General features: G+C 43.9%; 1 protein-coding gene across 1 annotated transcript in view; it reads left to right on the forward strand.

The window, feature by feature from the left end:
* The window catches only part of LOC121278115 (dynein heavy chain 8, axonemal-like), a 1831678-nt gene that overhangs the window by 884946 nt on the left and 928930 nt on the right, over window positions 1–17802 (forward strand). Inside the window, exon 41 of the mRNA XM_041188200.1 lies at window positions 13302–13406. Within this exon, the coding sequence (XP_041044134.1) occupies window positions 13302–13406 (105 nt within the window). The remainder of the gene's footprint in view (window positions 1–13301; window positions 13407–17802) is intronic.

The following is a 17802-nucleotide window of genomic DNA, read 5'->3' on the forward strand; positions in this document are numbered from 1 at the left end:
GTTAGTACGCATGTACAGAAAGTGATTAGGAAGGCAAATGGAATGTTTATTGCAAGGCGAGTTGAATATAAAAGTAGGGAAGTGTTGCTACAGCTGTATAAGGCCTTCGTGAGGCAGCACCTGGGGTACTGTGTATACATGAAAACATAGAAACACAGAAAATAGGAGCAGGAGTAGGCCATTTGGCCCTTCAAGCCTGTTCCGCCATTCACTATGATAATGGCTGAGCATCCAACTCAATAGCCTGTTCCCACTTTCTCCCCGTATCTTTTGATTACTTTCACCCCAAAAGCTATATCTAACTCCTTCTTGAAAACAATGTTTTGGCCTCAGCTACTTTCTGTGGTAACGAATTCCATAGGCTCACCACTCTCTGGGTGAAGAAATTTCTCATCTCAGTCCTAAATGGTCTACCCCGTATCTTCGGACTGTGTGCCCTGGTTCTGGACTCCCCCACCATTAGGAACATCCTTCCTGCATCTACCCTGTCTAGTCCTATTAGAATTTTGTAGGTTTCTATGAGAACCCCCCTCATTCTTTTGAACTCCAGCGAATATAATCTTAACTGACTCAATCTCTCCTTATATGTCAGTCCCGCAATCCCAGGAATCAGTCTGGTAAACCTTCACTGCAGTCCCTCTAAAGCAAGAACATCCTTCCTCAGGTAAGGAGACCAAAACTGCACACAATATTCCAGGTGTGGTCTCACCAAGGGCCTTGTATAATTGCAGCAAGACATCCCTGCTCCAGTACTCAAATAGTTTTGGTCTCCTCACTTAAGAAAGGATTTAGTTGCATTGGAAGCTTTCAGAGGAGGTTCACTTGACTGCTTCCTGGACTGAAGGGGTTCGCTTATGAAAGAAAGTTGAGCAGGCTGGGCCTCTTGCTATTGGAGTTTAGAAGAATGAGAATTGACCTTGTTGGAACATACAAGATCCTGATTGGACTTGACAGGGTGGATGCTGAGAGGATGTTTCCCTTTGCAGGGGAGTCTAATACTAGGGATACAGTGTAAAAATTAGGGGTCTCTAAATTAAGACTGAGGTGAGGAGATTTTTTTTTCTCTGAGGATCAATAGTTCCCAGAACGCAGTGGATGCTGGGTCATTGAGTTATTCAAGGCTGAGTTAGATTTTTGATTTACAAGGGAGTTAAGGGTTAGCGGGGGCAGACAGGAAAGTGGAGTTGGGGCCCAATCTGATCAGTCATGATCTTATAGAATGGCAGAGGAAGCTCGAGGGGCCAAATTGCCTACTCCTGCTCCAAATCCTTATGTTTTCCTGTGTAGCTGAAAACAAAGCCTCCAATGATGAAGCAATGAAAATTGGGGATGTGCAAAATGCCAGTAAGTTCCTTAGTGTGAGTTGGGGGGGGCGGGTTGGGGGGGGTGGATGATGTTTTAATGTGCTGCAGTGATTGTTGGAGAGTGAAGGGTAATGGCAGGGAAGGTGGTTAGTGGAAGGTGTTTTGAGAAAATCAGCATGGTAATTAATTAGCTTGAGTGATGCAACTGTGAGCAGAAAGTATAAAAGTCATCTCTCACATTAACAACTCTAGATAGATCATTGAATTTCTCATGGCATTGTGGCTTTGCCTTTGATGCATTAGAATTTGAAATCATGTAGAACCAATCAGCACTAAATGAGGTCATTGGCCATTTGCCAGCCCTGCGAAAGAGGTATCTAATTCATCCCAGCCCCATGCTGTTTATCCAAAGCTGTGCAAAACATACATTTCTACTATTTTAATAGTCACTACAGCACTGTGCCTGTTTATTGCTCATCCCTAAGTGGTGGTGGGCCATGTTCTTGATCATTTGTGGTCTGTAGGGTAGAGATACTATCAGGAGTTCCCAGATTGTGACCCATCGACAATGAATTGTTGACAATATATTTTGAAATTTGGATGGCATGTGACATGCAGGGGAACTTGAAGGTTCGCTGCAGGCATGGTCCACTGACAATGACGAGGCTGAATGCTTAAGTTGGTAGATGGGCTGCTAATCCAGCACACTGCTTTGTCACAGATGGTGTCATGTTTCTTATGTGATGTTGTAGGTGTACCCATCCAGATAGGTGGGGAGATTTCCATTACAGCCCTGAAATCCATTTTAGAGGTGGAGAAGCTTTGTGGAATCAGGCAGGGAGCCACTTGCTGCAGAATGCCCAGTCTCTGACTGACTTTTGTAGCCATTATTTGGCTGGTCCAGTTAAGTTTCTAGTTAAGTTTCCAGTCAAGGATGACGCTATGATGTCAATGGTGGAGCTCTATGATGGTAATGCCATTGACTGTTAATGGAAGGTGGTTGCACTCTTTCTTGTTTGAGATGTTTTGCCTGGTACTTACATGGTGTATATGTTATTAGCCACCTATCAGTCCAAGCCTTGATCTTTTTCACGTCATGGTGCATCCATTACTTGAGGAATTATGAATGACACTAAACACTGCATGGAGGGAGCGATTTTTAACGGGCAGTCATTGATGGAATTTTGGTGCTAGTGAAAGCTCTCTATTCGGTACTAAGCCAGTGGAGACTGAGCATGAGGAACAATTTAGTCCTTAAACGTAGCAGTATTAAAAGGCAGGAACTCTGGGTGGAATCGTCCGGTCTCATTGGCAGTGGGTGTCATGGCGGGCAGGGGGATCAATTTGGCTTTGAGGGGCAGAAATTTGTTTCACACCGGAGTGAAATCACAGGGATGGTGTCTGCCATGGCGGAACGAGAATCCCACTGGAGGCTCGTGTGGACCCTATTTGTATCCGGTAATGGGACGCAAAGTAACGCCCAACTGGAATCGTCCCCCACACCTGATTTACTGTTATGCCGTCGGGAAAACAGCCTGCTGAAAACACATCTGGACAAGCGTGACGTTCAGAAGTCGGGACAACCATTAGGGTCTTGCTCAGATCAGGGACATCTGAGGAGAAGAAAATACTGGGGCCTCAAAGCTACCGGACCCTGGAGAAACATGTGCATTGCATGCTGGGTAGGTCCTCATGCACATGGCTCTGCCATGAAGCAGCTCTCGGAAGGTGGGAGGTCTCTGTTGGTGCTTTGGGTCTGCTTCAGGATATCACGGTCTTGGCCATGGGCTGCTACAGATGATCGGTGGGGGGAGGTGAGGTGGGGGGTGGAGAGAAAGGTCTAAAGGGAGAGGAAAGTGAACCAAGGGAGGTGGCAGAGGAAGGCCTAGCTGGGACTGGGATAGGAAGGTGCACGGTGGGGAGAAGCATGGGAGAGGGAAGTCTGCCTGTGAGTGGGAGAGGAAGTGGAAGGTGTGGTAGGGTAGGTTGGTAGCGGGGGGGATGAAGGTGTTGGGGGGATAAGATTGACAGGTAAGGGGGGAATGAAGGTGTCAGGGGGTGAGATTTTAAGGGGGGATGAAGGTGTCAGTGTGATGAAGTTGGGAGGAGGGAAGTTGAATGTGGGAGAATACTGCATGGGGCAGAAGGGGGTGAAGGAAGGTGTAAGGGAGGGAGCTCAGAGTGGGGAACGTGTCTGGGGGGGGAGTTCGGAGAGAGGAAAGTGTCTGAGTGGAGGAGGGAGTAAGGGGGTGGGGGGGTGTCCAGGTGAACATGTAAGGGAGGGGTCTGTGGAATCAATAACTACCTATGAGGGAGCAAACTGAGGGTGGGCATGATAGGAGGGAATGGTGAGTGTGAGAGGGGGCAGAGGGAGCTGGTAGGGTAGGAGGGTGAAGGTGCATTGGTAATGGTAGGAAGGATGGCGTGGGTAGTTGGTGGGGACTTAGAGGTAGACATGGACCATGGAGTTGGGAAGTATTAGGTTGGGGAGTTCAATATGGATGGGGGTGGGATTCTCAGAAAGGAACATTCACCTGCACATCCTGGAATGACGAGTTCAGATTGGTCGATGATGGTGGGGAAGTGGAAGATGATGCCAGGGGGGTCCACAGTGATGGAGGAAAGGACATGTGTGACTGGGGGAGGGGAAAGAATGGGGGAGCTAATGATAAACTTGACAACTATCATTTTGCAGAAATTGAAAGTGAGCTGAGCCTCATGTTGGATGGGAATGGGTGCTGCACAGGATGCGTGATCAGTGGGTGGGCAGAGATGCAGGACAGCTCAGATGGACAACTGAAAGAGAACCCCATCAGGCAGCACTGAAAATGCTTGGGAAAGTGAGATGAATTTGATGAATGAAGGCTCTGTGTGTATGGGAGAGTGCATGCATGAGGCTGTGAAAGGCCCTGCCACATACACACACTTCTCCCTCTGGAATCATTCATGGCCCGGCTGCATGCAGCTGAACTGCTAGTGGGTGCGGGGGTTGGGGAGGGGATGCAGTGGGAGGACTTGTGAAGCCTGTCAATGAAGCTGAAAGACAGCATTAAAACATTGTTCAGTGAAAGCGAATATATTTTCAGATTATAAAGTACCAAAATGTGTTCATCCGTGCAACCAATTGTGATTAAAATTTCTTAATTTCCTAGGCCTACCACTTCATCTGGGTTCTGCCCTTATGTCCACAGCATGGATGGAGACAGCCTGTACAATGTTTGGCCCTGTTACCTCTGATGATTTTGCCCTGCGTCCTCTGGGGAGCTGAGGCCTTGAGGGGTCCGGCTTGTTTTGGCTGGCCTCTTGTGGGCCAGCTGCTCCCTCTGTGGTGACAGAGGATGAGGATGAGGCTGAGGGGGTCACAGGCAAAGGGGACTCAGAGGGAGTGGACAGCCTCTGCGATTTCTGTGTAGTTGACCCAGGGGTGTTTACCTGCTGTTCCTCCTCCCTTCTGGTGCCCAAGGGCCCCGGCCTGACTCCTTGAGGGAAGGAGCACTAGGAGGGACATCAAGATGCCCCATTTCCCTTTCACATTGCCACAGCAGGAACTCACCCATGGCTAGCACGATGGAGTGCAGGTCTACGTGCATCTCCGCATTCTGCTTGACCAGGGTCTCCATGACATCTGCCATCTTTCCTATGGAGACCATGTGCGCACATGTGGGCACCACTTCATCAGAGATCGGGCAGGCGCACTCCTCTGACTCATTTGCCACTCTCTTGAGGGCTTCCAACAGCTCTGCGTGATATTCCTCTGCCTTCTGCTGACTCTCCAAGATCAGTTGGAAGGTTGAATCCTAGAGGTTTGTCATCTGACTCGGACCTCACAGATGCCTCTTCCCAAGCAGCCCTCCGAATGCCAGGGAGCTCTGCTAAACCTGCCACCTCCTGCTGTGAGCACTTATCTGTGCAGTGACCACCAGATTGTGAACCCAAGTCTGCTCTAGATCTAGGTCCCACCAAGGTGTGTGTTTCTGTGCTGGTGGAGGGTCTGGGTAAGCGCTGTGACGCGTCTTCCAGGCTGCTCATTTCTGCTCTTCAATGGAGGAGGTGTTCTGTTATTGGAGGTGAGGACATGGATGGAGCTGGGGGAATGGCTGGCTGAGGGCGTCAGTCACTTGGCAGAACTCCTTGTGAACTAAAGTAGAGATAATTAGTGCATGGTAGCAGAGTTAAAAGCAGGAAGGAGAGCACTCACTCACAGTTGTGTTGAGTGGGATGATGGGATGCAAGATCCGAACGTGGGTTTTGCCGCCAGTCTTTCTGTCGCTGCAGGCATGGTCCACATCCTCACCAGTCACCGTGATAGCACGCTCCTCAAAGTGAGTGAGGGGCCTAATGTGGGCCGCTCTGCCCCTGGTCTGCAACCTCTCCCTGATGTTGTCAGCCAGCTTCTCCTGCATGAAAACAGATGGAGAAAGTGTGTGCAGGACGCCTGGCACTATGTGGAATGTTTGTGTGGTGAATAGATCCATGGACAGGATGAGGATATGATCTCCAGATAATATGATCCTAATGGAGATGTGAGGGTGTGTGTGAGATTTAGGGTATTGTTCCTTGAAGTGTGAGATCCCTGTGGATGTGTGATGGTTTTATTGTGTTGAGTTGAGTGATGAGGTGGTTGACAATACCAGGAGGAACAGATGAGGGCCTTAATCATCTTCCTGCACTGGGCGGTTGACTTCCTCTGTGATCTGACGGTGCTGACCATCGCTGCCACTGCCTCCCAGGCCAGATTGGTAGACCTCCTGTGGTCAGAGTGGAGTTAGAGGACACTGCGGTGGCTTTCCACTGTGTCCAGCAGATGCCCCAGAGAGGCATCACTAAATTTGGGAGCTGCTGCTTTCTTTGCTTTTGGGACCATCTGTCGCCCGGAGCAGTCCTAGACTGTAAACATGAAGTAGGCTGTGCTTAGATGCTCTTTAAATATGGCTCCTGGAGTGAGGAAGCACTCAGGTCACGGTGTGGCAGAAAAATCCAAGCCCGTCTGCTAGCGATCCGGCATGCTTCCCGTGATTGCATTATTAATGAGGTGGGATGCACTGGGAAGGGGAGGACATGGCGCAAAATCCTGCTATTGCAGCTGGTGGGTAAAACGTCTTATTTCATGCCTGCTACCACACTTAGTACAAATCTGGGACAATTATGCCCATTGACAAATCCATCAAAGACCCAAAGAAATTAAGTTTTATAGGAACTTGGGCAAGATTTTTAACAATGCCATTTTTGGATAAATTGTGCTAAGTTCTTAGTTTAAATTACATGTAAGAGAAAATACAATTTCTATATCAGTAGTGGTCTTCCTGTTAATTTAAAGGTTTTTTTGCCTGTGAATAAGTTTGTGCTGCAATGTCATGGGTGGAATTCCTACAGCACTTCAAACCACACGTACTGTGGTTGTTCCAGTAGTCTGTATTGCAGGGACCTAGTGAAAAAGGCAGCACTATTATACCAAGCGATGGGTGGATTTGAAGCAAAACTGTCTGGAAAGGGGAGAAGGATACATCTTAAGATATGAGGTCCCTCATTTGGCTGAATGACAGGAAACTAGGAGTAGTTTTTCGGACTGAATGAAAGCTTATATTGGTGTTAGGATCCCTGCTCTTCCTGATACATGTTAATGACCGAGACTTTGGTGTACAGGACACAATTTCAAAGTTTGCTGATGATACAAAACTTGGAAGCAATGTGAATCATGAGGAGGATAGTGTAGAACTTCAAAAGTGGCATGGACAGACAGGTGGCAGATGAAGTTCAATGTAAAGAAATGTGAAGTGATAATTTTGGTAGCAAGAATTTAGGAAGGATATGAAGGCATTGGAGAGGGTACAGAAAATTTTCATGAGGATGGTTCCAGGAATGAGGAACTTCAGTTATGAAGATTGACTGAAGAAGTTAGGACTGTTTTCTTTGAGAAAAATGGCTGAGCGAGGACTTGACAGAGGTATTCAAAATCATGAGGGATCTGGAAAGAGTAGATTTGGAGAAACTCAGGAAAGGATTGAGAACAAAAGGGCACAGATTTAACGTAATTAGAGTCCTCAACTTAAATAAGGGCAAATACAGAGGTATGAAGAAAGAGTTGTCTAAAGCGGGCTGGGAAAACAGACTAAAGGAAAAGTCAGTGGATGAGCAGTGAGAGACATTTAGGAGATATTTCATAACGCTCAGCAAAAATTTATCCAGGTCAAAAAGAAGGACTCGATGAGAAGGATGAACCACCTGTGGTTAACAAAAGTGGCCAAGGAGAGTATCCAATCAAAAACTAAGGCATACAAAACGACAAAAACTAAGGGTAGGCTAGAGGATTGGGAAACTTTTAGGAACCAGCAACGGATGACTAAAAAGCTAATAAAGAGGGAGAAAATTGATTATGAAAGTAGATTGGCAAGAAAATTAAAAACAACAGCAAGTGCTTCTACGGGTATATAAAAAGAGAGTGGCTAAAGTGAGCATGGGACCCTTGGAGGATGTAACAGGAGAATTGATAATGGGCAACAGGTAAATTGCAGATGATTTAAGACCGTAAGATGTAGGAGCAGAAATTGTCCATTCGGACTATCGAGTCTGCTCCGCCATTCAATGAGATCATGGCTGATTTGATAATCCTCAACTCCACTTTCCTGCCTTTTCCCCATAACCCTTGATTCCCTTACTGATTAAAAAATGTTTATCTCAGCCTTGAATATACTTAACGACCCAGCCTCTATGGTAAAGAATTCCACAGATTAGCAACACTCTGAGAGAAGAAGTTCCTCCTCATCTCTGTTTTAAATGGGTAACCCCTTACTCTGAGATTCTGGCTCCTGGTCCTAGACTTACCCACAAGGGAAAACAACCTCTTAGCATCTACCCTGTCAAGCCCCCTAAGAATCTTATTTGTTTCAATAAGGTCACCTCTCATTCTTCTAAACTCCTATGAGTACAGGCCCAACCTACTCAACCTCTCCTGATAAGAAAATGCCTTCATACCTGGGACCAAACCAGTGAACCTTCTCTGGACCATCTCCAATGCCAGTATATCTTTCCTTAAATCAGGGGACCAAAACTGTTCACAGTATTCTAGGTGTTGTCTAACAAGGGCCTTGTATAGTTTTAGCAAGACTTCCCCATTTTTATACACCATTCCCTTTAAAATAAAGGCCAACATTCCATTTGCCTTCCCATTTACCTGCTGAACTTGTATGCTAGTTTTTTGGAATTCATGCATGAGGACCCCCAAATCCCTTTGTGCTGCAGCTTTCTTCAGTCTTTCTTTATTTAAGTAATATTCAGCTCCTCTGTTCTTCCTGCCAAAGTGCATAACCTCACATTTTCCTACATCATATTCCACCTGCCACTTTTTTGCCCACCCACTCATTTAGCTGTCTATATCCCTCTGTTGACTCTTTCTGTCATCCTTACCACTTGCTTTCTGACTTATTTTTGTATCATCCGCAAACTTGGCGATAGTACATTCATTTCCCTCATCCAAGTCACTAATTTATATTGTAAATAATTGTGGCCCCAGCATTGCTCCCTGTGGCACTCCACTAGCTACAGGTTGCCATCCTGAAACTGCCCCCCATATCCCAATTCTCTATCTTCTATTAGTTAGCCAATCCTCTATCCATGCTAATATACTACCCACAACACCATGGGCTCTTGTCTTATTCAGTAGCATTATGTGTGGTACCTTACCAAACGTCCCCTTTTGGAAATCCAAATATATTACATCTACTGGTTCCCCTTTATATATCCTGCTTGTTACCTTCTCAAAGAATTTTAATGAATCTGTCAGGCATGATTTCCACTTCATGAAGCCATGCTGACTGCTTGATTATATTATGCATTTCTAAATGCCCTGCTATTACATCCTTTATAATAGACTCTAATATTTTCCCAACGGCAGATGTTAAGCTTACTGGCCTATAGCTTCCTGTTTTTTTGCCTCCCTCCATTTTTGAATAAGGGTGTTACATTGGCAGTTTTCCAATCCTCTGGGACTTTTTCAGAATCTAAGGATTCTTGGAAGATTACTACCAGTGCATCCACTGCAGCTATTTTCTTTAATATCCTAGGATGCAACACATCAGGTCCAGGTGACTTATCTGCCTTTAGCCCCATTAGCGTCCCTAGTACTTTTTCTCTAGTGATAGTTATTGTATTTATTCCCTACCCTCACTTTTACCCCATGATTATTTAGTATTTTTGGTATGCTATTAGTGTATTTTACCGTGAAGACTGATGCAAAGTATTTATTCAACTCCTCTGCCATTCTCTGGTTTCCCATTATTATTTATCCAGCATCATTCTGTAAGGACCTCTGTTCACTTTGGCCTCTCCCTTCCTTTTTATATATTTAAAGAAGCTCTTACTGTCCATTTTTATATTGCTTGCTAGTTTATTCTCAAAGTTTATTTTCTCCCTCTTTATTATTTTTTGGTCATCTTCTAATGGTTTTTAAAACTTTCCCAATCCTCTGGCTTACCACTAATCTTTGCCACTTTGATACTGTACTTAACTTCCTTAGTTAACCATGGATGTTTATACCCTTCCTTGAATCCTTCTTCCTTATTGGGATATATCTTTGTTGTGAGTCATGAACTATTTTCTTAAACATCTGCTATCATTCTCCAACCATCTTTTCCACTAAACCTCTTTCCCAGTCCACTCCAGCCAACCATGCCCTCATTCCTTTGTAATTACCCTTATTTAACTTTAGCATAATTGTTTCCAAACCAAATTTCTCACTCTCAAACTGAATGCTAAATTCCATCATGTTATGATCACTGTTTCCCATGGGGTATTTTACTCTGAGATCATTTATTAAACCTGCCTCATTACACATTACCAGATCCAAAATAGCCTGATCCCTCGTTGGATCCACAACATATTATTCTGGGAAACTGTCCTGAATACACTCTATGAATTCTTGCTCATGGCTACATCTGCCAATTTGATTTTCCCAATCTACATGAAAATTAAGTCACCCATGATTAATATACTGCCTTTTTTTCCATGCCTTCATTATCTCCTGATTTATTCTCTGTCCTACAGCATAGCTACTGTTAGGGGGCCTATGGACTACTCCCACCAGTGTCTTCTTCCCCTTGATATTTCTTGCCTTCACCAATATAGATTCCACATCTTCTGATCCAAGATCATTTCTTGCTATCATACTTGTTCCATCTCATATTAACAAAGCTACCCCACCATTCTTTCCTTCCTGCCTGTCCTTCGAAAAGTCGCATATGCCTGAGTAATTAGTTTCCAGCTTTAATATCCTTGTAACCGTATCTCCATAATGGCTATAAGGTCATAGCCATTAGCCTCTATTTGTGCCGTTAATTCATTAATGTTGTTCCAAATACTATGTGCATTTAAGTAAAGAGCGATTAATCTTACGTTTTTACCATTTTTTCCTACTTGGATCCTGTTTTTTTTTTAATTTTTGTACACTCTGTCTCTTCCTGTCACATTACCTAAATAGCTGTCCTGCAATGCTGCCATATCCTTTTGCTTTGTAAGCCTACTTATCCCCTCTCCAGGACCCCTCTATTTAGTCTAATTTAAACCAATATTTTATATTAGTCTTCATGGTGAAGGACACCATAAACATCCCAAAGACATCAGATAAGCAAGGAGCTAATGGGAGGAAAGATCTTGTCTCTACCACGAGGAACAAAGTGACAAACTAATGAGACTAAAGGTAGGCATGTCACCAGGATCTGATGGCCTGCATCCAAGGATTTTGAAGGAAATGGCTGCAGAGATAGTGGAGGCATTGGTCAAAATATTGCAGGACTCACTGGGTTCTCAGAGGGGCCCAGCAGATTGGAAAACCGCTAATGTGATACCCATGTTCAAGAAGGGAGAGAGACCAAAAGCAGGAATCTATTGGCTAGTCAGCCTAACATCTGTTGTTGGGAAAATGCTGGAGTCCATTATTAAGGAAGAAATAGCAAGACATTTAGAAAAGCTTAATACAATCAAACAGGGTCAACATGGTTTTGTGAAAGGGAAATCATGTTTGACAAATTTGCTAGAGTTCTTTGAGGATATAATAAGCAGAGTTGATTAAGGGGAACCAGCAAATGTAATGTATTTGGATTTCCAGAAGGCATTCGATAAGGTGCCACATAAAAGATTATTGCACAAGATAGGAGCTCATGGTATTGGGGGTAATGTATTAGCATGGATCGAGGATTAGTTAACACACAGAAGACAGACAGTTGGGATTAATGGGTCTTTTTCAGGCTGGAAATATGTAACTAGTGGATTGCCACAAGGATCAGTCCTAGGGCCTCAGTTATTTACTATCTATATTAATGACTTGGAGGAGGGGCAGAGTTAATGTATCCACATTTTCTGATGACACGAAAATAGGTGGGAGGGCACGTTGTGATAAGGACATAAGGAATCTGCAAGGGGATATAGATAGGTTGAGTGACTGGGCAAAAACTTGGCAGATGGTGTTTAATGTAGGGAATTGTGAAGTCATGCACTTTGGTAGGAAGAATCAAAAGTTAGGCTATTATTTAAATGGAGAGAGACTCCAAAAAAAGGCAGCACAGAGGGATCTGAAACACAAGAAGTCAGCATGCAGGTGCAGTAAGTAATTAAGAAGGCAAATGGAATTTTGGCCTGTATTGCTAGGGGATTGGGGTCTAAAAATAGGGAAATCTTGTGACAACTGTACAGGTTTTTGGTGAGGCTGCACCTGGAGTACTGTATATAGTTTTGGTTCCTGTACTTAAGAAAGGATATACTGGCATTGGAGGCAGTTCAAAAGAGATTCACCAGGTTGATTCCTGGGATGAAGGGTTTGACTTATCAAGAACAGCTAAACAGGTCAGGCCTTCAATCATTAGAGTTTAGAAAAATGAGGGGTTATCTTGAAAAATACAAGATTCTGAGGGGGCTTGATAGGGTAGATATTGAAAAGATGTGTCCACTAGTGGGGGAATCTCAAACTAGGGAACATAATTACAGTATAAGGGGACACTTATTCCTTCGCGTCTCAGTTTGAAATTTATTCTCTGAGGGCAGCGAATGTCTGGAATTCTCTACCCAAGAGAATTGTGGAGGCTAGATCACTGAAAGTATTTAAAGAGGAGGCGGATACATTTTTGAAATATTGGGGAGTTGAGGTCTATGAGGAGCTGACACAAAAGAGGAATTGAGGCCTGGGGACGATCAGTCATGACCTTATTGAATGGTGGAGCAGGCTTGAGAGGCTGAATGGCCCACTCCTGTTCCTATTTCTTATGTTCATATGTTTTTATCTAAAAGGAACAAAGGTGATGTGAGTATTTTTTTCATGCAGTGAGTGTTTGGGGTTTGGAATGCTCTGTCTGAGTGTATGGTGGAGACAGGTTCAATCGAACCATTCAAGAGGGAATTAAACTGTTATCTGAAAAGGAAGAATGTGCAGAGTTAGGGAGAGAAGACAGGTGAATGGCAGCAGGTGAGTTGCTCATTCGGAGAGTTGGCACAGGCACGATGGGCCAATTGACCACCTTCTGCGCTGTAAAAATTTTGTGATCCTGTGATTTTAACCTAATTGATTGTGCAAAGTAAAACCAGGTGGTATGCAAAATGGGTGGCCAACTGATCACATCAATTTTCCACTGATTGGGGTTAGACTAAATATACCGCCAAGAGATTTAAATTCATAAAGCGAAAACAGCATAGATTCGCCAGGATGATGTCTGGTTTGGGAAGTTATTATTTAAGGAAGCGACTTGAAATACTGGGACTGTTTCCACTGCAGAAAATTAACAGGAGAAGTTTCACAAAAAATCAACTCCAGTGTCCTGCATGTTCCTTTTCTATGAAACATCTTTGGTTGTATTTTTAAATCTTGTTCTCTAATCATGCAACTCCTTCTCTAAATTAGACTCCACAGTACAATTCCAGACGAACCCAATGTAATTTGTCCTATTGTACATGAAATGTGATTGAGTTTTACATTATCAAAGTGTTTTCATATTTGTTTTACATTTTTATATGCAGGCCCACCTAGCGGGAATATTTGATAATGTAAATAAAGTAGTTTTCCATCCAAAGGATTACGATACCATGCTGGCTGTCACTTCGAGGGAAGGAGAACGAATTCATGTAATTATACATCATAGTTTATTCAAACTGAAATAATTTAAAAATGTTTAATCCATTTGATTCTGTGAATTATTGGCTTTTGTTACAATTAAATATTGTAGTGCATGTGCATCTTTTAAAGGTCAATTGGAGCCAAATTTCATTATAGTGGTGATACCACAGAAAAATGAGTTTGCTAATTCCATTCTATCATGTTGCTAACAAGGTCAACATTTATTGCCCATCACGAGTTGAGAGGGTGGTGGTGAGCTGCCTTCTTCAACTGTTGTGGTCCACATGATGAACATACTTCCACAGTGCTGTTAAGTAGGGAGTACTCGTATTTTGATCCAGCAATGATGACGGATGAATGCAGCTCCAAAAACACTCAAAGCTTGATAACATCCATGACAAAGCAGCCCGCTTGATCGGCATCCCCATCCACCACAGTGGTAGCAGTGTATACCTTCCTGCAAGTTGCATTGAGCATTCCTTCCAAAACCATGATGTCTACTGTCTAGAAGAACAAGGGCAGCAGATGTATGGGAACACTGCCATTTGCAAGTTCCCCTCCAAGTTACAAGCCATACTGATTTGGAACTTTTTTGCCATTCCTTCACTGTTGCTGGGTCAAAACCCTAGGACTCCCTCCCTTACAGCAATGTGGGTGGTGGCATAGTGGCATTGCTACTGGACTAGTATTCCAGAGACCCAGGGTAATGCTCTGGGCATCTAGGTTCAAATCCCACCATCATGCCAGATGGTGAAATTTGAATCCAATAAAAATCTAGAATTAAAAGTCTGATGATGACCACAAAACTGTTGCTGATTGTCACAAAAACCCATCTGGCTCACTAATGTCCTTTAGGGAAGGAAATATACCACCCTTACCTGGTCTGGCCTACATGTAACTCCAGATTCTCATTGTTGTGGTTGACCATTAAATGCCTTCTGAACAATTAGGGCTGGATGATAAATATAGTCCTTGAGCTTTTAATAAAAGAAGCCAACAGAAAGAAAGCCGTTGAACAAAATTTCCCTTTTTTAAATTTTTACTGTAACAAACCAACTTAACAAATCAATTCAAACATTAATTCACAGATATGGAGATTTCAAATAAAAAAGATGGATTTCGCTTTAAATTGTCGATACAACAAAGCAAATTTCACCTTTTTTAGTTGAAGCTTGCCTACTTAGTCGCAAGCACTCACATTATTTCCTGCACAAATGTGGCATCACGTTTAAACTCAGTCTTTCTAACCCAGCCTTTATTTTGTGGGATCTCTTGTTTGCCATCCAATCACTTCAGCTCTGGCTTCACATTCACCAGCAGCCATATTCCATCCAAAATCCCTGTATATATTTACCAGTGACTGGTCAGATGTCTACAAACATGCTCCCAATTGGTTCACAACAGTTCTGATGGCACAGAATCCTCAGAGTCTCCAATTTCTGAGACCTTTAAATAATCTGGTTCGCTTTGGCACCTCTTCAGCAGTAGCATTTGATATTGTCCAATTTACAGTGCCCCTCTCTCTCTTCAGTCTTCTCTCCTTTCCAACTATATAACACACACAGTATCACACCCTCTGTTCTATCCTCAAAGACCTGCTTCAACACCAGGATCTGTTGGAAGACTAGCAAACAAGAAAATGTTCCATTCGGATAGAGCCTTACTCATTTTCTTGTTGTTTGGATTTTCAATGCACTGAACTGCTAGACAGGGGAAAAAAAAACCTGACCCCAATGCAATTAGCTTTCTATTCATTCTTTACTTCTTAGCTTTTCATCCCCACGGCAAGCCAAAGTCATGTGGTCATTTCTTGGACCCTAATGATGTCATAATCAGGAAACCAATAAACCATCTTTCAAAGTGTTGCTCAGCACGTTGCATTCTTAAAGGTACATTGCACAAAATAAAATATAGGTTTTTCACAGCATATTGTCATCATATTTTTCCACCTCAAAAGCAAAAAGCCTGAAGGATTTTTTTCAGATTCCTTGTGGTATACAACACAGTTTAGCATTATAGGAGAATTTTCCATTCTGGAGCCTATGGCTGGCACATGGGTAAGTCAATGTGATTCCTGCTGGGTGGTGGGGCAGGTGAAAACATGCAAATATACTAATTAGGAGCAGGAGTAGGCCATTAAGCCTCTCGAGCCTGCTCCGCCATTCATTAAAATCATGGCTCATCTGAATGTAACCTCTACCACACATTCCTGCCTACCCCACATAACATTTCAACCCCTTGTTAATCAAGAAGCTATCTAGCTCTGCCTTAAAAATGTTCAAAGACTCTGCTTCCACCGCCTTTTAAGGAAGAGAGTTCCAAAGACTCTCAACCCTCTGAGAAAAAAAATTATCCTTATCTCCGTCTTAAATGAGCATCCCCTTATTTTTAAACAGTGGCCCCTTAGTCTAGATTCTCCTACAAGAGGAAACATCCTCTCCACATCCACCCTGTCAAAACCTAAAGCTTTCAATTAAGTTGCCTCTTACTCATCAAAATTCCAGTGGATACAAGCCTAACTTGCCCAGCCTTTCCTCATAAGACAACCCGCCCATTCCTGGTATTAGTCTAATAAACCTTCTCTAAACTGCATCTAACACATTTACATCTTCCATCAAATAAAGAGAGCAGTACAGCACACAATACACCAGATGTGGTCTCACCAATGCCTTGTATAACTGAAGCATAACCTCTATACTTTTGTAATCAATCCTCCTCACAATAAATGATAATATTTCTGATCTGGTTTGAGGGCAACCCCCCACCCCCAACACCTTCATCCCCCACCAGGATGGTCTGAGGGCTCTCCGCTTCTTCCTTGAACAGAGGCCCGAACAATCCCCATCCACGACCACTCTCCTCCATCGGGCTGAACTTGTTCTCTCACTGAACAATTTCTCCTCAAATTTGTCTCCAAATAAAAGGTGTGGCTATGGGTACCCGCATGGGCCCCAGTTAAGCCTATCTCTTTATGGGGTATGTGAAACATTCCTTGTTCCAGTCCTACTCAGGCCCACAATTCATTTTTCTGTACATCAATGACTGTTTCAGTGACACTCAATGCTCTCGTCTGGACCTGGAAAAATTTATCAATGTTGCTTCCAATTTCCACCCCTCCATCACCTTCACATAGTCCATCTCTGACATTTCCCTTCCCTTCCTTGACCTCTCTGTCTCAATTCCTGGTAATAGACTGTCCACCAATATTCATTACAAGCCCACCAACTCCCACAGCTACCTCGACAATAGCTCCTCACACCCCGCTTCCTGTAAGGACTCCATCCCATTCTCTCAGTTCCATCACCTCCGTCACATCTGTTCTGATGATGCCACTTTCCAAAACTGCACTTTTGACATGTCTTCCTTCTTCCTTAACCGAGGTTTCCCACCCACTGTGGTTAACAAGGCCCTCAAACTTGTCTGACCAATCTCCTGCATCTCTGCCCTCACACCTTCCCCTCCCTCCCAGAACCATGATAGGGTCCCCTTTGTCCTCACTTTTCACCCCACCAGCCTCCACATTCAAAGGATCATGCTCCGCCATTTCCACCCACTCCAGCATGATGCCACAATCAAACACATCTTCCCTTTACCCCCTCATTGGCATTCTATAGGTACCATTCCCTCTGGGACAACCTGGTTCACTCCTCCATCACCCCCAACACCTCACCCCCCTTCCACGGCACCTTCGCATGCAATCGCAGAAGGTGCAACACCTGCCCCTTTACCTTCACCCTCCTCACCGTCCAAGGACTGAACACTCCTTTCAGGTGAAGCACCACTTCACTTGCACTTCCCTCAATTTGGTCTACTGTATTCGCTGCTCAAAATGTGGTCTCCTCTACATTGGAGAGACCAAACACAGACTGGGTGACCGCTTTGCAGAACATCTTTGGTCTGTCTGCAAGCATGACTCAGACCTTCCTGTCACTTGCCATTTCAACAGCCCATCCTGCTCTCATGCTCACATGTCAGTCCTTGGCCTCCTGCAATGTTCCAGTGAAGCCCAATGCAAACTGGAGGAACAGACCCTCATCTTTAGATTACAGCCTTCTGGACTTAGCATTGAGTTCAACAACTTCAGAACTTGAACTCTTTCCTCCATCCTCATCCATTTTTTATCCCCTTTTTTCAATATTCATTTTTATTTTTTTATCTTTGTTTTTTATTTTTTATCTATTTATTTTTATTTTTAATGCTTTTCATTTTTATTCATTGTTTTATTCCCACTTTTTGGCCAGGATTTTCCCCTCGGCGATTTGGGGGGCGGGGCCCACTCGCCAAGGGGAAAAAGATGCAGGATGACGTCAGGAGGAATCCCCGAGGTCATCCCGGGCCATTTAAATTTTTAGGAAGGTTGGGGGGACAGCACAATCAACTGACCGCTCACCGAACTGTCAATGG

The sequence above is a fragment of the Carcharodon carcharias genome, chromosome 5 (genome assembly GCF_017639515.1).
Source record: "Carcharodon carcharias isolate sCarCar2 chromosome 5, sCarCar2.pri, whole genome shotgun sequence".
NCBI lineage: Eukaryota > Metazoa > Chordata > Chondrichthyes > Lamniformes > Lamnidae > Carcharodon > Carcharodon carcharias.